At 42.3% G+C, this 23,189-nt stretch overlaps 2 protein-coding genes across 2 annotated transcripts in view; both read right to left on the bottom strand.

Moving 5' to 3' along the window:
* Positions 1–4,871, bottom strand: part of LOC123023893 (arylsulfatase D-like) — a 34,898-nt gene extending 30,027 nt beyond the window's left edge. Inside the window, exons 1-3 of the mRNA XM_044431030.1 lie at positions 4,770–4,871; positions 3,404–3,553; positions 2,139–2,260 (exon numbers count right to left, since the gene is read on the bottom strand). Of these exons, the coding sequence (XP_044286965.1) occupies positions 2,139–2,260; positions 3,404–3,553; positions 4,770–4,840 (343 nt within the window). The 5' untranslated portion in view covers positions 4,841–4,871. The remainder of the gene's footprint in view (positions 1–2,138; positions 2,261–3,403; positions 3,554–4,769) is intronic.
* Positions 4,872–6,832: 1,961 nt separating this feature from the next.
* LOC123023874 (arylsulfatase H-like) lies at positions 6,833–21,640 on the bottom strand. Its single transcript, XM_044431002.1, has 10 exons — positions 21,609–21,640; positions 20,320–20,460; positions 18,580–18,701; positions 18,096–18,218; positions 16,383–16,806; positions 14,593–14,729; positions 13,050–13,184; positions 12,078–12,240; positions 11,411–11,532; positions 6,833–7,200 (listed from the first exon to the last, which is right to left on the bottom strand). Exons 1-10 carry the CDS (start codon positions 21,638–21,640, stop codon positions 6,833–6,835), a joined length of 1,767 nt encoding a protein of 588 aa, XP_044286937.1.
* Between the last annotated feature and the right edge of the window lie 1,549 nt (positions 21,641–23,189).

Raw genomic sequence — 23,189 nt, 5'->3', positions numbered from 1 at the left:
ACACTGGCGTTACCAGGACTGTCAAGAAAGAGTAGTCATAAAGAGTAGTCATAAAACAGATAACAGTGGTCAGGACAAACATCCCAAGACATAGATAAGAAGTGGCAGAAAACAGGAACTAAGGGACAGAAAGATGATTCGATGGAAGTTCAGTAGGGAAGTGGGGCTGGCGACAACAGGGCTGAAGGAAAAATTAAGTAAGTGTGTAGATGAAAAGATGGGCAGAGGTAAGAGTCCAAAGAGAAGGAAAGAAGCCAGAGTAAAAGTCAGTAGCAGTAAAGGAGATGGAAGCTGGCACTTGGCTACACATTTATTTCCTCCAGGAAGGAGAGAGAATAACTTGAAGCTAGGAGGGAAGGCAAAGTGATAGGTTGCATTTCAATAAGCAGTACTCCTTTATCTGAGGGAAGGCTCCTCAAATTCTCTTTCCTCCTACAAACATCAAAGGGGAGAAAGGTAAGTTCATCCATTGAAGAGGATTAGGACTTTTGAAAGAATTGTTGCCTCTGCACCAATGCCCTACTTCTGGTTCAAATTTTGTAGATGCTTCGCACCCAAGGCATCTAGAGGCAAAGAGATTTGAGGAAGACTGAATTGTTACAATGGCTCCTGATGTCACAAAGGCAGCAGCAAGCCACAAGGATGGGCTATAAGTGGAGGAGGAGTAGGGGAAGGTGGGAAGGAGACTTGTGGGGGGGGGCGCTGGGGTAACAGTGGAATGGGCAAAGGCTCCGAAGAGATGAGGCAAGGTGAAGCAGAAGCCAAGCAGAAAAGGAGAAATGAAACTCACTGACAAAGGAATGTTTCAATAACTCCACAGTAGCACATCTTAACCTCCCACCCCACTCCAAGAAGCAGAACTCAGGGTTACTCGGTGAAGTGGACTGGTAGTAAATTCAAGACAGGTAACAGTTCTGCAAACAGCACACAATTATCTGCTGGAATTTATGGCCATCAAATGTCAAAGCCAGTGGTTTAGATGAGCTTTAAAGGAAGATCAAACAGATGTATAGAGGAGCTGTGGCTCAGCATCCACTTACTATGCTCAAAACATAAGACACTGGTAAAATGTTGTAATGGGCTGGGGGTGCCCTTTCCCCCTTGTACAACCCTTCTTTATTAACATGATTAAGTAACTAAGTGGGATGGTGTAAATTGGTGACCTGCAACAGCAGGGAGTTGGACTCAATGGCCTTCTTGGTCCCTTCCAACTTTACTCTTCTATGATTCTATGAACAGCTACAAGAAACTGAAATGATAATTAACTAAATGCTAAAGTATGCTTTTTTACTTACATTAATTTATCTAGTTTGCAGTGCTTATAAAAGGACTATCATGCTTATGTGATCTAAAAGAAAAAATGCCCTGGAGATTTAGTGTCAGATTCATGCTTACAGCACCACAGCTAAGGAAAGAGTTTATTACCTTCCTATACTGCCCAACAGATAAAGCTCTCTGGACTACTTGGTAAGAATTCCCTTTTAAAATACTGCAGTTAATTGTCAAAATACAATTGGAGAAAGAATGACAAAAAGGGGAAAAAACAAAGAAAAGCAGTAATAAATGAAAAAGAAAATTAATTATATTAATCTAACTAGTCTAATTACATTTTGCCTGCTTAAGTAGAGTTCTGGATTGCAGAGCAGAGTGGGTGGTGTGGAAGACGTTCAGGAGTGACCTGTTACTCTTTGGAAAATCTGGCTCTGATAAAAGCTGCCATTAGCAGAGATTCATCTTGTTTTGTCCACTCCGGTAACAGCCTCCATTTATTATCTCAGTGGTCTAGCCAGAAATTTCCTAGTGGCTGCAATGACATTTCTGATGACTGTACCTTATATCTCAAAGCATTCAGCTTTTTGAAACAAGCTGACCTATTCTAAAAACAGTGTGACTTTTTGGATGTAATTGGAAAACAAAGAAATGAGACGTGGATATTTTGCTTGCCCAGCATGTCCTCAATTTGCCAGCTTATCAGATTGTAGGACCAGTGTTGAGCTAAATCAGAAGAGATGGGTTTGATACACATACTTTTCCATGTGGAACAAAAGGCATGTTTCTCAGCATGCTACAGGTTGTTTATGCACCTATTCATACAAACTAAACCAGGCATGCAAATGTACATTCCAAATAAACCCAACCTGATCTGATGGGGTATCTGCCCGTCAAAAAAGCTGCTCTGCTTGGGGTACACAGTGAGGCTGCCGCGATATGTTGAGTAAGTCTTACTCCTTCTTTTGCTAGTTGGTCAATATTAGGAGTCCTACAGTGGAAATGTGAAATATTAATATGATTAAGTGGAAATTAACATCCACAAGAAGCTGAAACAAAAAATAACAATTATGAAGTAAGCAGCTTTACTCACAATAATTTATTAAGTTTGCAGTACTTATAGGTGGTCTATTATGCATATGTGATTGAAAAGAAAATGTAGCCTTGATAATTAGATACAACAGCTCTACTGACCACTTCTCTTGATTTGGTTGTACTTTCAGAGGTAAAGTAAGGTCAGCTTTAGTAGTTTCAGCACACCTTAGGAAAATCCTGGCAGGTTGGGAAGCAATGTTTTTTCCACCAGTCGCTGAGCACTGAATAGAAAGCAACTCTGTAATCCCTCGAGATATGGTAGGATTTAGGATTTCCCTACATTTATCCTGTAAGAAATACAGGATATTGTCAAACTTCCCTGCTTGCTGAGAAGGAAGTGTGGAGGCAGAGAAAGATGGCCATTTTGGAAGTCTCCTCCACATGTTGGTGGAAGGCCCACTTCTGTTGCTGCTCAGTCACCAGAACTCTAAAGGCAGAGACAGAACAAAAGAGGTGTTCTGGGGGTGTAGCCCTCCCATTCCGCCAACATGTCCTCAGGATAAGGGACAAGCAACATAAGCTCAGCAGCTGGGTTAATTTCTCTTCCACTGAGAGTGAGGGGAGGGAAACATGGGGTGGGGGTGGGGGAGGAGTGACAGAAGTCCCACCACCAAAGGAGAGGAAAAATACCCCTTCCACCTTGTGGTGGGATGGCCATCATGGATTCTCTGTGTACTGGCCTTCTTGGATTGCACTTTAAAATCCACTTTTCATTTCCGTCTGCTCTGTACAAGGTAGGACCTGCATCACAGAAGCCCAAGAATAACTCCAAGGGAATACTCTTATAGTTCTCTAGGCAAGCCATCCTTGGGTATGAACAGATGCCTTCTTTCTGTGCTTGACTGCTGCCCTGCAAAACAGAACTTTCTAAAAACTAAGAACAGTCCAAAGTCTTTGTTCTCATCATGCACAAAATCACATCCTCACTGACTTTAAGGATTAACTCATTGGCCCAAATGACCCAGAGCTGCTTCTTATTTTATCCTACTAAAACATTTAGCCAGCATTAAAACTGTGCAAGGATAATCTGACCCCTTACTTCATAGTGTTGTTACCATAACAGCCAATATCTCCAATCCCAAGATCATCAGCCAACATCAGAATGATATTAGGTTTAACCTCCTGAGCTGCAGTCATTCCACAGGCACTGAGCAAAATAAATAATGTCGGATAGGTAGCTAGAAAGATCCTGCAATCAGAATGAACATAACAGTGATTTATGATAGAATGATGCTGGAAAGACCTAGACCAAACTGAAGATTTAGCAAGTAAGGAATCTGTTCTAATTTGCCAGTGTTAGTTATAATGGACAAACTTGTTTACACAGAAGGAAGTCCTACAATTGCCAGCATTCCTTAGCCATCCTTGTTGACTGGGGAATATTGGGAACTCCAGGGCTTTTATCTGGTGAGATCCCTCCATCTCCTTACACTGAAGGCTAGACATCTCTCCTGTAAGATCTGAAGGACCTTGTGCATCTGACACATGTTCTACCACATCCCTGAGTTTGGCACCAGAATGTCTTCAGAAGGAAACATGCTGTGTGACACAGCCCACTATGTTATGGTGCTATGATTGCACAGGCTCATGGGAGGAATCCAAAAAGGTGCAGCAGACACTCCTCTACCTACCACACACAGAGGGAGGGAAAGGAAAGCTGAAACAGCAAGCGTGGAAGCAGCCAGTGTGACCCCGTTCGCCCGCTTCACATAACTGGAAATGGTGTGTGTGAGCGGTCACCTAAGCCTCTTATCTCTTATGCAGCGGAGAGCCAAGCTCAGAACACCAATCTCGATGTTTCCCACCGCTCCGTTTTTTCGTCTTTTTCCTGTGCACAGAATTGACCCGCCTTATTGCCGTACTCTTTCAGTTTCTCGGCTTCTCAGCTCAGGGCCAAACAGAAACGGGGAAAAAGAAGCATATCTTTCTGTCCGTTTCATCAGAAATCGAACAGTTTGCGTTTGCGGGCTTCTGAACTGCAAAGACCAATCGTTCATATAACTGGAAGTTGTTTTACATAACTTGCGGAAAGAATCAGTGCTAGAACAAACAAACTGCAGGTTTCTTTTGTAAGTTGCAACGTATCTGTATCTTGTTTTTCTAGTACAATCCAATGAATTAAGATACGATTCTTCCCCCCACTTACTTGGGCGTAAGATCTACCAAACACAGTGGAGCTTACTTCTGAGTAGACAGAGATCTATCTCAGCCTTGCCTTAGATGGCTATTCTGAAGGGTAAGGAATCATAAGAGGACACCATGCAGCTAGCAGCAGGCTTCCTTCCCACAAGCAGTAGCTACCCGGGCACATTTCCCTGTAAGGACCGCGTGTATTGACACTGACAGGGAGCGAAGGAGCCACGGCAAAGGAGCCTGTTCCAAGCAAACGGCAGCAAGGGACGCACCTCTGGAAAGCAGCGGAGACGCCCTCCAGGCGCTTCTCCTTCTCTTTGCAGGGCGCGCACTTGGGCTCCATGATCCCGCACTGGAGAGCCAGGGCCCGGGAAGCAAGGAGCCCGGCAAAGTTGCGCAGCTCGCACCGCCCACAACACGACCAATAAAAGTGTGCGGAGAAGTGGCATTCCTCGTGGCAAGGGAAGGAAGGAAAACTCCACACTTCTGAAAGAGCGCAGAATAGATTTGCACGGCTCAGGCGCAGCAGCGAAGCGAAACTTACCGCCCGCGTCCCCGCAGTTCGGGGATTGCTGTTGGAAGATGAGCCGTTGGCTTAGTTTTGGCTATACATGGTAAACTCGCGCGTTACTACTACTCAGCTTATACTTGAAGATGAGAAAAGAAAGGACACGGAAGCTGCAAAAGTTTTATTTTTTAAATTATTTTTAGTTGCTGCATCTAACACTCTAATCTGTTTCCACTGGGACTTAATTTATGAGAAAATGTTGGAAGGCAAATAAATAATAATCTCATAGCAGTGAATTCCCCCTTCTCATGCTGAGCCCTTGAAAAATCCGGTTGCTAGATACCTGGCAATTGCAAATGAAATTGCCTGAACCATCATGTTTTGGAATACCAGGAATCGCACAAAGCAGTCGTGTTATCTAGAAAAGTTGCATTCTATGAAATGTTCTCAGGCGCTTTGCTGTGAAATTGTGCATGGAAGTATGGTTCACTTTCTAAAACAGAAAAAAGCCCCTCTCGCCCGAAAAAAGAAAAAAGGAAAAAAAGGAAAAAGGAAAAAGAAAGGAAGGAAGAAGGTCCCTTCTCCCCCCAAGTCCTGGGGATTCTTTTCCCGCTGTCTCCAAAGATCATCTTCAAAACACACAAAGCTTTACTGATACTTAAACAATCAAAAAAGCATTAACTTTACACTTCTGATAAATGCCAAGAAGAATCCTGAGGGTGGTCTTTTTAGTTTGCACAGTTATATCTTTCTAAGTTGTGCTTGTGGTTTTTCACTGCAAAAAACACCTGACAGCTACCAATAGAATTTGTAAGGTATATTTACAGATTCCAGGTTAGGGAAGGCTGGACCTAGACTGTAATAGGAAAAGAGCCATCTGGGTGTTTGGTTCTTCTTGTATATCGCATGCACATGCCTCTCCATTGTACAGTATTCCCCCCCCCCGCCCATTATACATATGCAATATTTAATTCAAGGGCTCCACTGAGCAGGCTTCTTCTCAGTTTAATGAAGGCATGCTGGCCATTTACCTTAGCTATATAACAACTCAATGAAGATACTGGTAATGCCTAAGGAATGTTGCTTTAATTCCATCATTCTCAATGAATATTATTAAACTTAAAGCAAGTACTCTGACTTAGCAATGTTTATGATTAGTCCTTATCAACAGACTAGTGCTGAAGCTTATCTGTGTAACCCGTACACGCTTATGTACACTTAAGCTGCGCTGAAATCAAGGAAGCTTAAGCACGTCCAACTATCTGCTGCTCTGTGAGTGTTTAAAAGTGGTGGCTACTGATTTCTGGACTTGCAGAGATAATACATGGCCAATGCTGGCCTCACGTTTTTTAGAGGGGCAAAGGTGCTAGGGAAAAGTGGGGCCTCTCCTCTTGCAGGCACTGCTGCCCACTGATTGCCCACTCCTTCTGGGCCCAGTAGAAGCAACTGACCAGAGAAAAAACACTAGGGAAGTGCAGGCAGCTGCTTCATCTCCTCCCTGTGGCATTGCATCCACAATATTTAGCAAATCCAGAAGCCTATTATTGCAGACACAATTAGTTGTGTGACAGGGTTTGTGCAAGGCATGTGGAATTGCCCGAGCAGCCCATTTCCCTTCATTTTGCAAATCTCCTGGCCAGTGGATATAACAATGATGGAAAAAGGCAATAGTGCAATATAATAGCACTTTTTCACTGTTGTCTGTTACATCCATCAGCCACTATTCAGAGGCCTGTAAACTGTAACAATGTGATTGTATCCAGTGGGAAAATGCTTCTGTCTAATTGGATACTGCCCAAGTTTTATTATAGACTTTATTAAATGTGTTTAAATAATTATGTCTCCCGTATTACTTGCTTTATCACACCAGCAGAAAGGGAAAATCCCACAGCATGGCTGCAGCCATGGCTTCCATTGATTATTGGGTGGATCAAGTTGACTGGGAACAGAAGTGAGTGTCTTACGATGCTCCGCCACTGCTCTTTCAACTTGGCTTACAACTGTGTGAAAACGTGGCTCCGAGGTTGCTGACAAAGGGTTGGCTTCAGAAGGGTCACGTGACAGGTCAAAAAGGAGAGGAGGGTTGTGATAAGTCACATTTTTAAAACAGTCACATATTAAATTTGTGTAACAGGCTTCAGTTCCCTTCGGATCAAAGTTTGGTGTCACATAATGAACCTTCCAGACAGCACCACCTCAAATAGAAATAAAATGCAAGATGTAATAATTGATAGATATGTAATTCCCCCAAAACTATTTCAGATTAAAAAGACCTTTAAGTTACTTTATCCTTTTCTGCCAACTCAGCAGAATTGTTGGCTGCTTTGGAAGAGTGCACGATCATGGGATATGTCACTAAGAAAGTGAGAGATTGTGTATATATCTAAATACAGCTTAACTGTACAGCTACAGATATCTATAATAATGCAACTTTGTGATAGGGAATTGGAGAGACTTCATGAATCCTAATAGAAATTACACTGAATTTAGGGCCACACCAACTCATGCAAATGTACAAAGAAAATAGCAAGAACCAGCCTATTTGGGGCTTGTTGGCAGGTGTTCAGCTTTGCAATGGTCTGTTGGGGCTTTGCTGAACAAATTAGTTCGAAATTTCTGCTGGTGTTGGGAAAATACCTTCATACTTTGACCATGTGTTTTAATCATGCATGATATGATAGAGCTAGAAAACTTGTCGCGCTCCAGATGTTGTTGGCCTCACCACCCCTAGCACACTGGTCGGTGGCTGATGGGAGTACTAGTTCATAAATATGTGAAGGATCACGAGCTTCCCAGTCTTGATCTAAGTCTCCTCCCCCATTATACCTTGTTTATGTAATTTACAATAAAAGCTATTTTTGTTATTGTTTTAGACCAGTTGGTGGAACAGCCCTTTATCTTAAAAGACAAGCAGTGGGATAGACTTGGGGTTTGTATAGAAAAGGGTTAATGCAACTAGTAGGGCTGTTGGCTACCAGCCCTAGAAAGCATCCCTTCTATTAGGAAAGTGTCAGGTACATAACACTCAGTGTACAGAAAATAGCTGGATTCTTCCTGGAGGTTGAAACGACTGCATTCTTCTCCCACCTTCTGCAACTGAAAGAAGCAACATTGAACCAGACATTGACCTGGTTCACACAACAAAAAGTCATCATCGGTTATTTTAGGGTTGTGAGAGGCTCCAACAACACATCCTTACTTGGTTTCCACACACTGAGAAGCTACAGTGTGACCCCAGTCATGCTCCTAAATATTGGAAATGGCTACTTCAACAAGAGGTTCCATGGGGAAATTCATCCATGGCGGCTTCTTCTTGCATGTGAACTGGGCCTGTGTATTAAGAGAATACTAGTCTCTGAGTGGACTTCAGTCAAGTTTTGGATTGCAGACAGCCACAGTTGAACTGGCATCCTACGGTATTGTCCAACTCAGCCTGGTGCCTGCCACATGTGCTGGACTATATCTTCCATAATTCCTAGCCAGCAGATCCATTCTTGTAGGGGATGGCAGGCGTGTTACAGTCCAACACATCTGGTTGGCCCCAATCTGGGGAAGCCTAGCCAAGAGATCTGAAGTGGAACATTGGATTTGGGTGTCCCCTGGAGTTTTTAGGTTCCATCTAGGCTCAGTGTGTATTTGTAATGTTTGTGTTTATTTACGAAGTGACACAAAACCTCCAGCCATCTCCTTCCAAAGGAACATAAAACCTAGTTAAGTGCTGTGCCCCTGGAACTTCTCACCACTCAGAGGACTGGAGTGCATATAACAGGACTTTAGATCCCATGCCACCATACTCATTCAGAAGTAAGTCTTACTGAGCTTTAGAGAACAGATTCTAGATTTTGATAGCTCTTTATCCACTTTTCCTTCATTTTATCATATACAAACTTTTCCTGAAACTTTTCATTGCACAATGGAAAATTGGGTGCAAATTTGTTTCATCCCTCTAAAACTGCAGTCCATAACCTGAATGATCAGTTATCACTCTGATTATGATTGCCACAACTTCCACAGGGCCATACTACTTCTTGCTTAAAGGGCAAACTAATCTGCAAAATTCAATTCCACAGAAGTAAAATCACTGGTGTTCAATTAAGGGCAAATGTAAGAGGTACATTTTATTCCGAGGATCCTGCTGGTGAATTGTTAAACCCACAAGTGCAGTAACTATGATAATCAGTCTTATGCATAAACCATTATGAATGAAGAATGGTTTTCTTTTGAAATAGCCAATATTTAATTTGCAGAATACTGTTTCTATGGCATTTCGTAGGATATTTGATTATATTCCACAGAGCATACATTTGATCTTTCCAGATATTGAAGGTGTTTTAAAATCATTGCCTGGTATGTTGGAATACGTGTTTGTGTATAGAAAGCTTGGGTACTGCTGCCCTCTAGTGCATCAAGTCAAAATACACTCACTGATTAGGTTCACACGACATGTTAAACCACTTGGGGGTTATAAACCCAGGTGACTTAGCATGCTGTCTGAACCTGGATCACTTCCTGGGGAGATGTGACTTATGGGTCCAGCTGCTCACCTTCTAAGCTACCCCTTAAAGCCATGGCTTGCGCTAGCATTTGTAAGTGACCCCTAGGCTTGAAGCATTATTTAAACCTTGATGACAATTGAACCCAGGAGTGGCCAGACTCTCTACTGAGCCGCTTGGCAGTAGCAGCAAAAGGACTTGTTGCACTGGCCAAGCAGCTTTTAGTGCCAATGTCAGCTGTCCCCAAGTGCTCAAATGACACTGTCAGAGTTTCCTGTGAGCCCTTTTGGCTGACAGCCTCAATGGTACAGGATGAGCTGTGTTCTGCTTGGCCTCTTCTAGAGGGGGCCAAGCAGACACCCTCTGCCTAGTGCTACCAGCAGGGAAAAGCACATTCTGGTTGGTTTCCTCTAGGACAGGCCCAGTAGAGTGTGGCTCAGCTCCCATCAAGTGACATTACGGAGTGGCTGTGATGCTGGATGTATGGAGCTAGCAGGGAGCCACTGCTACTGGTCTTAGCAGAGGCATCTTAGCAGGCTGCTTCTGCTGATATCAGCAGCAGCTCTGATAGTCCTCACTGTGGCTTGTGAGGTCTACCTGTGAGACAGGGCGAAGCCTGTCAGAGATCCCTTCTTCCCACCCCACTCGCCTTAGTGCTCCTGCTGTGTCCCCTCCAAAACCCTTGGGAGGACTGAAGCTCAAGAGGGAGGAGGGAGGGACCTCTGCTGTGCCTGCTCATTGCTAACACTATGGGGGTCCCAAGCAAAATTTCAGCTCTGAGGTAGCTTATAAGCCCTCCTGGGTTTAAAGTGTCCTCTGAATGTGGCCACGATCTTCAGCTCCAGACTGTAAATAGTGTAGCTTTTGACTTGGAAAGTTTTGTGAAATGTAAATCCTTGCATAAGCTTCTGCCGCAAGCATGTTTACCACTTCATATGATTCACCTCATGTAGGAACAGGGGAAGGCTTGTCAATACAATTTCTTAATTTCATTGACTCATAGTAGGGCATTGCCAAAAATCGTGGTGGGGGGGGGAAGCCCTCAAAAACTTCTTTCATTTCAACTCCTGAAGCAAGAGAAGATACTTCATGCACAAAACTGTTGGTGGAAGATATTTGTGTCATCTGCTTAGAGCCATATTTTCTGGAACAAAGCGATATACTTATTACATCTATGTAAATAACTTACATAATTAGTCTATAATATATCAGATTAGATCCAGACTTAGTCCTACTTAGTCTGGATTTGAGTCTAAAAACTGAGGGCACAGTCTCTAGAGGCTTCTGACCATACAGTGGAGAGTAGGATGAGTGGGGCTGGCAATTTTTCCCTCTTCATTGTCCTGCCCTACATTTCTTTTCTTTTTTGCTAGATGGCCCTTTTTGCCCTTTTAGCAATAGCAGTTAAAAGAGAGGGAAGAAAGCTGAAAAGGCCACAGAACAGCTTGTGCCCTGAACTTTCCTGTACCCTCCCATCCAAACAGAATGACCTCTTTTTCTGCTCTCCGATGCCCCTTTTCTGACCTCAGAGAGAAGCTGGTATGGTGCTCTGCATGCTGGCTCTGAGTGGGTGATGAATCTTCAGCTCCCCTTCTGAGGTCAGATCACTGTTCCCCGTCTCAGAGGGCAGAGTCACTAGTATCCCTCAGCCCATCAGACAGTGTTGAGGGACCATAAGATTGCTCCCTTATTTGTTCTGAATATTTTAGTGGTTCTACTCCAGGTATGATGATGTCTGGTTCTCTTTTTGACAGCTTGATGTTGGTACCCATCGGTATGGCCAAACTGTGGCTCAGATATAATTGCATTACATTTTGGTGCTAAATTAAACACACTGAATAGTCCAGACTTTGTCTCAAGTGTGCTATGTTGCCCATGTAAATTTGCTACTGGGAAACCATGCTGTACTCACTCTCCTTCTGGTACCAACGTGCTGCATGTAAGTGTGATCCACAGTAGTGAAACATGAACTCATGTTCTGAGTGTTGCACTGTTCCCTGCAGCAATGCTCTCTGATTCCTGCCATCAATCACCCTAAAATAAAAGTCAATAAAGTGACTTGAGTTGATAGTTGATTATTAAAGTAACTGCCCACAAGTACAAGGTAAAATCTGCTAAGGCACATTTGGCCAAAACGGTACTCGTCATATTGTTCTGCAATGGCGACTTCTATCAAACTTGGGAACCTTTTTATTATTGGCTAGAGAAACGGGACTTCACATAGATTTAAGTATGTTTTTAAGTTATCATAAATGGAAAAAGAAGGGTGTGGGGGCTGACCCAGCGGGCTTGATGTTTTTGATGATGGATGTTGTTTGTAGGGGTTTTTTGTTTTGTTTTTTAGGATTATAATTTCTCAAATAAAACTTATTTAAAAAAAGAAAAGAAAAACTGATATTGTTCTGGCATGGCAGAGAAAGGCTAAAATCGATGAGAAGGCTATCAGCAGGGTACAGTTAGCTTTGAGGGGGCTCTGGGGGGTATTGGTTTCCCAGGAACCCACGACTACCAGGCTTCCCTCTCATCTGCCACCACATTTTTCTTAGCTAAAATCAATAGTTTAGACCAGTCTCCTGTACCTGTCTTGTGGCACTGATGCCCCAGCCAAGTGAGCCACAGTGGGATAAATATCCATCAGACTTATTGGTTCATCCAGAAGAGTATTAGCAGGAACCATTCCTGGCCATCTAACTATTCCAGGCACACGGATTCCTCCTTCCCAGCCTCCCATGCCTTTTCCTCCTGCCATGGAATTGATGAGAGAAAAGAGAAATCACGATCCTTGAGCTGAAGTTGCCATCCCACAACCTGTCTCCATGTGCAGAACAGCTGTTTACTACATCAGAAGACCACTCTGAATCCCAGTCTGAATAGTGAAAAAAGGTACCAGTGTTGAGAGAGTAAATTTAGTTCTGCATGCACAGACCCTCGCATATGGAGAAGCGTGGCACAAGCAGGCAATCTGCCTTCAAATATGGATCGCTACATAAGATTATAGATGTGAAAGGCAATCTGCACACGAATCTTCACCTGCAATGTACTCTCCTATTGTACTCTTTGTTTCCTTTCACAATTTTGTTCTTCTGAGGCAGCATTTCTGGACAGTGGCCATTGTGATCAGAAAAGACTCCTCTGTCTTTTCAGACATACTGACTTGGTTTGCACAACATGACCGGCAACTGAGACTTAGCTTTTTGTGGTGGTCTGTTGCACTGTGTTGAGTGCCAGTGTTTATCATGCCACGTGACTCTAGAGAGCAAGGGTTGATTGAAGGTCAGACAACCCTCCAATAACTCATGCCTTCACTAGGGTTCTTTGAGTTTTATCCAGGTTTCTGTAAAATGGCAAGCCAGGACATGTGTGATTGGAGGAGCCATTTGTTTGAATTGAATTCTAGCTACTAATGAGCACATTATCAATAAACAGTATCAAAATGCTATAACGCTTCATGTACATTTCTGGGCATCATGATTCTAAGCCTGGTTAATAATATTTTATCAATTCTATTTTACCCTGCTTGGAAAGTTATGCAGCAAATCTACCTGTCTTACCTTTGTATATACCATTCCAGCCACCTAGCTGGACTTTCCCTTGTTTAGCTTCCAAATATCCTCCATGGTCAGATGCAAAATAAGTGAAAGTGTTATTCCTCAAGCCCTCTCTGTCAATAGCAGCAAGGATTTTTCCTGCAGTCATACAAAACCCAAGAGTTCATTTAGTTCATCCACTGGAACCTTAGGACCCTCCCTAAATGCCCCCATCCATCCCATTGCTGCTGCAGCTGCCACCACCACTAATCTGTTGAGGAGGAGGGCATGTGGGTGTAACTTTCCCTGTGAACTACCAGACATTCAGTAGCCCCACAAAAAAACTACCTGAGTGGACAGTCAGGAACTTGATTGCGACGGGAGAGAAGATACATGAGAAAAGTCAGCCCCACATATTTCCCTGCACAATGTCATCCCCAATAACTCACTAAACATATGCTTAAATGATGAAGATGAAGGTGGTGTGTTGTTTTCTCCATTTAAACGGTGCATCTCCATCCCAAGCTGATTGTTACGAGATGTCCAAAGAGCCCTCAGAGCACAGGTAGAAGAGGTTTAAAGCTCTCCCCATCACTATGATGGGTTGTGTATGACTCTGCATGTGTGCCTGTGTGTGTGCACAAAATAAGAACAAGAGAGAGCATGGCTAGGGTCACACAATGGACCTACTTGAGGATCAAGTTTGGGTTGCCATTGAACTGCAAATTGTGTTGTCTAGCTATGCCACCAAATCACAGTTTCTTAACCTGCTCCATTGTTTCTTGTTGGTTTGTGAACAGTGTCATTTTGATTAACAAACTATAATCTCTTAGGACTGCCCAGTCTATGTGATGCTCCATGTTTCAAAGACAACTAGAGTCAGTGTGATGTAGTGGTTAGAGTATTGAACTAGAACTTGGTAGATTTGGGTTCTAGTCCCTCTTCAGGCTGAATTGTACTCACACTTCAGTCACAGACTCTCAGCCTAACCTGACTTACAGTGTTGTTTTTATCAAGACAAATTGGAGAGGAAGCTGCCTTTGGTTCCTTTTAAGAAGAGAGGTGGTGCAAAAATATGATATAGTAACAGCCTATAGTTCAGTGACAGCTCATACTCAACCCTTGAGTGTGAGTTTGTGTTGTCTGAATGTACATGCATGTGCATCTCCATGTCTATATGTTTATATGTGTGTGGTGTGTATATATCAGCAGGGCAAACTTGTGTCCACCATTCAGCCCTGAATGTTGTCCCAGGGCCAAGGAGTTTGCCCACCTTTGGTTAACTAGAACATTTATTTATAAAATTCATATCTGATGATATAAAGAGAACATGTGTTTAAATGTGGTGCTGCTAACACATTCTGTATGATCTGAGCCATTAGTTTGCACGTGAGTCCAGTTTTCAGATGGATGAGCCTTTACTCTCAAGTGTTTGCAAATCAGGTACTAATGAAGCAATGTTGAAAGGTGCTGAGGGAGTTCAAGAATGAGGGAGTTCAAGAATGCAGAAAAATATCCTGATTACTTTGTTCCTTAGATAAATATGCTGATTAAGAATGCTACTTACCCACCATCCAGTCCATCTCCTCTACATTGTCTCCATATAGCCCATGGCTGCTTTTCCCTAGAAATTGCTCTGTAGTGTAACATGGTGTGTGGACATGAAAGAAAGAAACAAAGAGGAGGAACGGTCCTTTTCTGTTTCTGAAAGAAATAACAACTTTTTAATCTCATTAAAGGAGAACCAATGAACCAAGTGGAATTCACAGGTAGGCAGAACTCTGGACCTGATTATCACACAGCCAAAATAGCCACTGAAATCTCTATACCCTATATGTATAGGCAGGGGTAGGGGTAGAGGAATGGGTTTGGGGAAGGTGTGTGTGCATGTGTGTGCGTATGTGTACCCTTCCCACATTATGGAGAAAGTGTAGGGGTGTCCAGTGAAACCTATACAGCACTTCTCCCTTCAATTTTAGTCAAATCAGGCCCCATCTTCTAAAACAATAGCTAAGAGCTATCATAAAAGGAAAGTGGCGCAGACTCTTTGCTCGTAATCTGAGCACTGAATGCATATGGAGGCCAATTCTATGCATATTTCCTTAGCAAGAAGTCATGGGACTTACAAAAGTGCTTATAATTGCAACGTAATGATACAATTTGCAGGCTTACAATTAATAAAAGAATAAAACAAGGGAATGAACTAGGGAATATATAGCTGACTGCTTCTCTAAAACCATCACAGCAAGAACATATATGTACGTCTGCTGCAAGAAATAGGTTAAAACTTAGGGCACTCTCCGTTAGTCTATCTAGTGTGACAGTGTCAGTGTCATATTGATTCTGGTGTGGCATGGTGGGTAAGAGCTGAGCTGTGAAGCATGAAGCCTCCGTCAGGTCAAAGCCACAGACTAATACAATCAAAAGCATAGCAGACAAATAATAATACTTATTAAAAACATTACAAAATATGAACCTTATGAAGGGAAAAGCAAAAATGTGCATTAATGCATTTTAACATGTTTTTCATGTATCACTGCCATATGTTGTACTGTCATTTCCCACATTAATAATTAGTCCCTTGCTACAGGTTTTTATGGTATAATCTTGTACATGTTTAGATAGAAAGGCCCTGCATGCCCCAGCCAGCCATGCTGGGATGCTAGGAATGCCAGGGCTTTCTCCTGTCTAAACAAGCCTAGGATGTTGCTCTTTTCTTGTTAGTCAGGAAACCCTTTCCTTTGCAGCAGTTATGAACTGATTCAAAATATAGGTTCAGCCATGAAATCACAAGATAGCTTTAATATTTGTTTTTATACAAGACAATTTATATCCTTACCTCCCCATCTAAACAAATTGCTCAGTACAATATGAAAATGTTATTGGCACTGCAAAATCTAGAATGTTTGTGACACGCTTTGAACATTTGAAAGACCATGCAAGCACGGATGTGCTTACCAAGATTAGTTCAGGCCCAGTTAGGGAAAAGTTTAGTTTATGCACAGACATCATTCCAGTTCCCTCAGAACTAGTTTTGCAGTAGTTTGTGCCCAGCTAAAGGACAAAAGGAAAAGCTCAAGAGGTTTCTACAGTCATCATTGGTCATACGAACAGTTTGGCTAAAAAGCAGAAAAGCTTCCATAGGTCATACACAGCCTAAGTATTTAAATAAATTCAACTGAATTTAGTGTCTGGAAAGCATCTCCATCACACTGAATTCATGTGCCCATTTGAGATGAAAATCTTGGTAATACATCCTGCCTCATCCTAGGTATTGATGGTGGAATTTCCTAATCAGGTCATAGCTCTCAAAGCTGTAAAGCATAATCACTGAAGGTAGATCATTTAAATAGTTGCCGTTCAATAAATGTGATGGCCTCTCTCACAATCCCTAAAGCAGCATCTTTTAACTTCAATGGTTGTTGAATGATGTCATGATCTCTCAATATCACACAGTTCCAATGTTTTAGAAATAAATAGTGGGCATACATAGAGGTGAAATAAACGATGCCACCCAAAGTAATGAAAACACATATTTTCCATCTCACAGAGAAATATCCAGTAATATTTCCGAGCAGACATATGAACACGAAAAAGGCAAGTGTCTGAGCATAAGAAACGGCTGTTGCTTGATATCCTGGAGCAAGTACAGAATGTTTCCAAGTTGCACAGTCATCAATAAGTGTAAAAGTGCTGCCATAGAAATAGTCAAAGCCATGGTTTAAAGGATGGTGGCAGTGATCGTTACTGGACTCACTGTTCAAACCCAGGTGCCATTTTCCTGAAACGATAAACTTTGATAACATAGGTGTTCTCAACCTGGAAAAGATCTTTACCCTGTTCTTATTAAGCCAATCCAACATGTGTGCTAAAACTTGGCAGTCTTCATCCACAGCAGACAAGAAATAGACTCACAGCAGATCTACTTGGAAGTAAGTCTCATTGAGTTTTAATTGGAAATATGCTCAGGCAAATAAATGTTCCAATAGTTACAGTTCAAAAATAATTATTCACATACTCCACATCTGGTTATAAATACAAATGTAGACAGAAACATAAGGAGCTGAAACAAAGGGAGCTTAAAGAAAAAGAAACGGAAAAGGATACCGATCAACTCACTTTTTTAAAAAAGAAGTCTATTCTTGCCAATACCAGTAAGTGCAGAGAGCAGGATATCATACCTTCTGTGCCTGTAGGGCCTAGAAAAATGGTTGCACACTACACCTATAGTTCTTTGGGGACTTTACTATATATTCTATAATACTATCCTATAGTAAAGTCTCCAGGGAACTACAGGAGACTTTATAGTATAAAATAGGCAAGGAACTCAGTTCCCTCTGTCTTCCCCCGTGGTTAGTGAGAGGTGTGTATGATGCTTATGCTGATGTCAAGCTCCCAATCACCACTCTCTGTTGCTGGAGTGGACCTACTTGGACTGGGAGAGCATGCTGGAAAATTTGAAAGTTGGACCATAAGGAAGGCTGAGTGCTGAAGGATTGAGGCCTTTGAATTGTGGTGCTGGAGGAGACTCCTGCGAGTCCCTTGGACCACAAGGCATTCAAACTGGTCAGTCCTAGAGGAGATCAACCCTGACTGCTCTTTAGAAGGCCAGATACTGAAGATGAAACTCAAATACTTTGGCCACCTAATGAGAAGGAAGGATTCCTTGGAGAAGAGCCTAATGCTGGGAACAATAGATGGCAAAAGAAGAAGGGGACAGCAGAGGATGAGGTGGCTAGATGGAGTCACTGAAGCAGTCAGCATGAGCTTAAGTGGACTCCGGGGGATGGTGGAGGACAGGAAGGCCTGGAGGAATGTTATCCATGGGGTTGCAATGGGTCAGACATGACTTTGTGACTAACAACAACAAGTCCTTTCAAAAACAAGAAGTCTGCAAAGGCTCTGTGGAAAGCATCAGACTCCATTAACTCATTTAACTCTGGGTGCTGACTCTGAAATCTGATTTCTCTAGCTGAAAGTCCTGAGAAGGAGAGTCTAATCATGATGTTCAAACCCTGAAGCCTTGCAGTGACAGCAAAAAGCAAAAAGAAGCACAGGCACATACTGTACCTATTAGGCCAGTGACATAGCCTTGCTGCTTTAGTAACCTTGCAAAGGTTGTTTCATTTGCAGGTAGCCCTCCTGAGCAACCAGCCCGGGTTATGACTCGTAACTTAGTTGTGGCTGCCATGCCTGCAAGGTAAGGGGGACAGAAAATTAGCTGCATTTCCATCTTGGTGAGATGTTCTGGCTGCATTCCCCTCGCATGAGCACTGCCAAGACTGCTGTACTGCCTAGGGTCAACGGAAGCCCTGTGCTGATTGAGGGCATATCAGGAGGCGCACTGGCTTTGTCATGTGAAAGCCGTTCCCCAGGAATTTGCAAGTACCACTTTGGCACAGAAGGTGCGAGGGTCCATGGGGGTCCCATTCCCAGAGTCTGCAACGGAGCTGCTTATCACTGAGACTGGCCCCTGTCCTCTGTGCACCACTGCTGGGCCCTCATCTTCCTTTCTGTATATTTCCAGTCGTCAGATACTAAAGGAAGTGCTCACCTGATCTGATGGGGTATCTGCCGGTCAGGAAAGCTGCTCTGCTTGGAGTACAAAGTGAGGCTGCAGCAATGTGGTGAGTGAGTCTCACACCTTCCTTTGCCAACTGGTCAATATTAGGTGTCCTAAGATGTAAGGGAGAGAAACAAAATAATGCATTGGTATGATTAAGTAACATATTCCAGCATATTTACAGGGAAGCTTTTGTTTCAGCAACAAGAGCAAGAGCAAGAGCAAGAGCTAGAACTAGAGCTAGAGCTAGAGCTAGAGCTAGAGCTAGAACATAAATGTTGCTTCCCAGTTAGGGCTGTAAGCAGTATTAAAAGTGGTGGATCCACATAGTCCTTAACAGAGTGCTTTACTCTCCAGCAATGTATCCATGGCCAAGAGTTGTGCTGATTCAGAAATGTCCCCTTCAAGAAAAAACCCCATTGTGAATTAATAGTCTTCACCTTTTTTGTTGCACCCTGTTCAATGTGACAGCAGTAGTCTGAAAAGTAGTTTTTAAATTGTACCTTAGTTAATCAATGTATGCTTCCTGCGGAGAGCATTTGAAATCTTGTTTTCCCTTCTTCCATTTTCCTTTCCTTTCTAGTGAAATCACAACTTGTCCTGAGGCTACTCGTTAGTAATGATGATGCTACACAACAAAAGGGGCAGGAGGTACATTGCAACCATCTGGTAATGCCATGGTCTGCTTTCTCCATTAAAAAATGATGCACATGGAACTGCTAGTGTGAAGCAGTTGAAGGAAAGTGAACCTTTCTTTAGCAGCTGGACGTGTAAAAATAATAAGAATCATCTGCTATGATATACTAACCAAATAATGACAATGCTTAATATATAATCAACACTAACAATTCCAGGTCTTATGAAGCCATCAGATAATGTTCTGTATTTAAAAATATATGGAGTGACAATTTTAAAAAACACTCCTTTTGACAGGATTATGAGGCTCATGAGGCTTTGTGAATTAATTTTATGTTATGTAATGTCAAGTCATCTCTAACTTAGGAAGACCCTGTGAATGAATGCCCTCAAGGTCTGTCCTCAATAGCCCTTCTCAGCACTTGTAAACATAAGGCTGTGGCTTTCTGTGTGAAATTGAGCCATTGCATATTTGGTTTTCCTCTTCTACCTTCCACTTTCAATAAGTAAATGTAACAATGTAAGCTGGCCACTAGGTGGCAAAGTTGAATAGGGCTACCAAAATATAGTATTAACTGCATGGACGATGACTGGCGTGTCCTTCAATCATCAGCTCCAATTGGTTAACCGAAGTAACTGACTAATTTATCTGTGGCATTTTAAATTTACAAAGACTTGCTTTGTTTTGGACAAAAGTTTCACTGTCCTCTATCGATCCCAACTGTTTTCACAATTTTGGGTATGCTTTTTCATTTTGCAAGGTGGCTTTTTGTGTTCTCTTGAAAGTAATGCTAAAAAAGCAAGAAAAATTGTAATGCAAGAAAAAATGTTGAAAAGAACTTTGTCTATTGTGTTACAATCCTAATTTAAGTTCATGCACAGATTTAATTTCAATGGCTTCTTTGGTTCTCTGCAATGGGATATTTTCCATGGCACCTTTCTTCCTGCCAAGATGCTCTTAGTTTCAATTCACTTTTCCCATTATATTAAATACATAAACTCACATTTCCATTAGGAAACTTTGTCTCTTGAATATAATGATCACCTTGATTTCTCCTTTGAAAGATCAAGGGAATAAACTTAGTTTACACTTACCTAATGGTGTCATTACCAAAGCATCCCAAATCACCATATCCAAGATCATCTGCCATGAGCAGCAAAATGTTGGGTCTTGACACATTCACCCCAAATGCTTGTGGAAATAAGAATGAAACTAGCAAAATAGCTTGCTTGGATCTATATAAATAAGAATAGAATTTTTTGGTGTATTAGAACTTAGTCAAGGTAGATTTTCTTCAGTTATAATAGGAGAAAAAATAAGTTATAATATGTGAATATGTGGCTGTTCTCTCTTGTTTGCCTTCTATGCTGAAGTTTTCTTGGGTATGGCCTAGCTATTCATATACATAGTGGCTTTTTGCATGTCATAGTGGCATTCAGTGGCAATTATCATAGATTAACGTGGGCACTTTAATCCATTAACAACCCAAAGTGTTTGGGCTTGAACATCATGCTAACAACCTTTGAATGGGGTGTACATCAGTTGTTTCTGATGAACTGTAGAAGTGACTCATATACAGCATGTTTTCCTATAGATTGTGGCTTAATTACAGGTTTGTACCAACCTCCATTTTACAAAGGAGAACATCAGTAAGACTTTAATAACCTTTTCCATTTTTGAAGGCCAATTAAGTTCAACACCTGTAACACAAAATATGAATAATTAAAAACAGCCTACTGTAAATCCAATGATTGAAACCTAGGGGAAACTTTTTCTACTTTTGGAAAACTCTAAATATTTCATGCTCATTCAGAGAGAAGAGCTTGCTATCACTAAAAGGCTGTTTCACACTGAGGTGGTTTTATTATTTGTATCATCATACTGAGCAGTAAGGAATTTTAATTATGCATCGGCTGCAGATATGTAGTAAAATGGTAATCTGTATGTGTCAATCAACCTGCTAGGAACAGCAACAACTTTACTCCTTCAAATAACTTATGCTGAGCCAGGAGTTGAGGAGCTGCCAACAGAACTGCCCAGGGAGCTTCACCTACAGGTGTTAATGTAACAACAACAGCAGCAAAAACCACCACTCTGTATACAAAACTGACCCCATCTCCCCTGTGCCACCTCAACTCTTCACTCCAAAGCAATTGTCCTTGAACATTCACAGAGGTAGCACACAAAGACAGCCTGAGATGCAATCAGACAATTATTTTTTCCTTCACTGGAATTCTGGAAAAAATCTTAACATCCTTGACAAGTTGAAAAAAAACCCTTCCTTTTGCTCAGATAAGGAAGTGACTTCACAATTCCATATATCTCTACTAAGAAGTAAGACCCGCTGAATTCTGTGTGACTGGAAGAAGGTCATTGCTCTCACCTGGATATCCTGCCACTAAGGGCCACCACCATTCCATCTATGGGATTGTGTATTTTATGCAATGTTTGTTTGTTTTTGTGGTTGCAAGTGATACCCGGCCACTATAACTCAAGAGGTCCACAAGTGGACCCTTTTCCAGCTGCCTCCAATTCTTCTTGAATGCTTTAAAACTTCTTAGTAGCTTCCACCTTATGGTAGACTCATGGAAGGGGACTTCCCCAAAGGAGAATCCCACATTGAAGGGCTGTGGCCTTTGTTACAAGTTGGGCTAGCTTGCACAACATGCACGTTCCTAACTCAAATGCTTTGGGCTCAGGCTACAGAAGTCCAGCAGCAGCAGCAGCATCTGGTATCACCTAAGATTAGTCGCCATTCAAAAATGGCCATGACTGCATATAGTAACAGCTGAAGCAAGCCCCTTGTCAAATGCTTATCTTACCTGACAGAGTCCTCTGTCGGATCTGTTCAGCATCCCCTGCTGTTAGGAAATGATATAAGTAGTAGTTCCCCCACCACTTCCCTCTTTCTGTCCATCATCAGACTGAAAAATAGATGACCAAATGTGTTGTTGGCTTTATTGACAATATTGCCGTTAAAAATTGACAGGGATCTCTGAACAGCAGTGTGCAAAGTCCAGCCCTGAAATATTTGAGGCCTAAAGTAATCTCAAGTAACTTTTACTTAACCTTTACTTAAGTTCTTACAGCCAGCTACTAAGCTTGAAAGGGAAATTTCAACTTTTCTGAACAGAAGAAAACGGATCATATGTCACAAATGGTTGAAGGATAGAGAAAGTGGAATTCTGAGGAAGCCTGGAGTTGAATTGGCGACCCAGATAGGCTTGATCTGGGTTCCAGGAATCTGGTTTTGCACCCTTGGTACAGGTGGAGGCATAAAGAAATGGAAGTTGTGATCAGTTTCAACCTTTGAATTGTAGTGGTAATGACAGATGGAGGATATTGGATGATCCCCATAACTGTTCCCAGCCACCATCTTGATGGATTGTTTCATCCAAGAGGATGAAGTTTTCCACTTCTGTGTAAATTCTGGAAAAAATGAATGCTTCACTTAGCATGAGAATTAACTCAGTAACAGAGGGTTATTTAACCAGGGTTCTTAGCAGCTTGGAGCAGAAGCAATCATGCAGCATGCACCAGAACTCAGACGCATTTGCAACACTGGCTTACAAACCAACCTTGGTCCTCATTCTGTGAAAAATGGGCCTGTTTGTTAAATGGATGAGGTTTCAGCACATCTGTGGACAGGAGAAGGGGGTGATGAAGGTAACCCAGAACCTAACCTATAACCTGGAGTATTGTGCTCAGTTTTGGGCCAGTCATTACAGAAAGGATATAGCCAGGTTAGAGACAGTGCAGTGTAGGGCCACAAAGTTGGTAGCCGGTTTGCAGGGGATGGAGTATGAGGCGAGACTGAGGGAACTGGGTCTCTTCAGCCTGGAGAAGAGGAGACTCAGAGGGGATATGTTGGTGACATACCGATATGTGAGGGGATGTCACATAGAGGTGGGTAGAGACCTGTCCTCCCCTGCAGAGGAAGGCAGGACACACTCCAATGGAGCAA

Source organism: Varanus komodoensis, unplaced genomic scaffold (genome assembly GCF_004798865.1).
Source record: "Varanus komodoensis strain SLA01 unplaced genomic scaffold, ASM479886v1 scaffold1, whole genome shotgun sequence".
Classification (NCBI taxonomy): Eukaryota; Metazoa; Chordata; class Lepidosauria; order Squamata; family Varanidae; genus Varanus; species Varanus komodoensis.
This window is presented reverse-complemented; position numbering and strand designations above follow the sequence as displayed.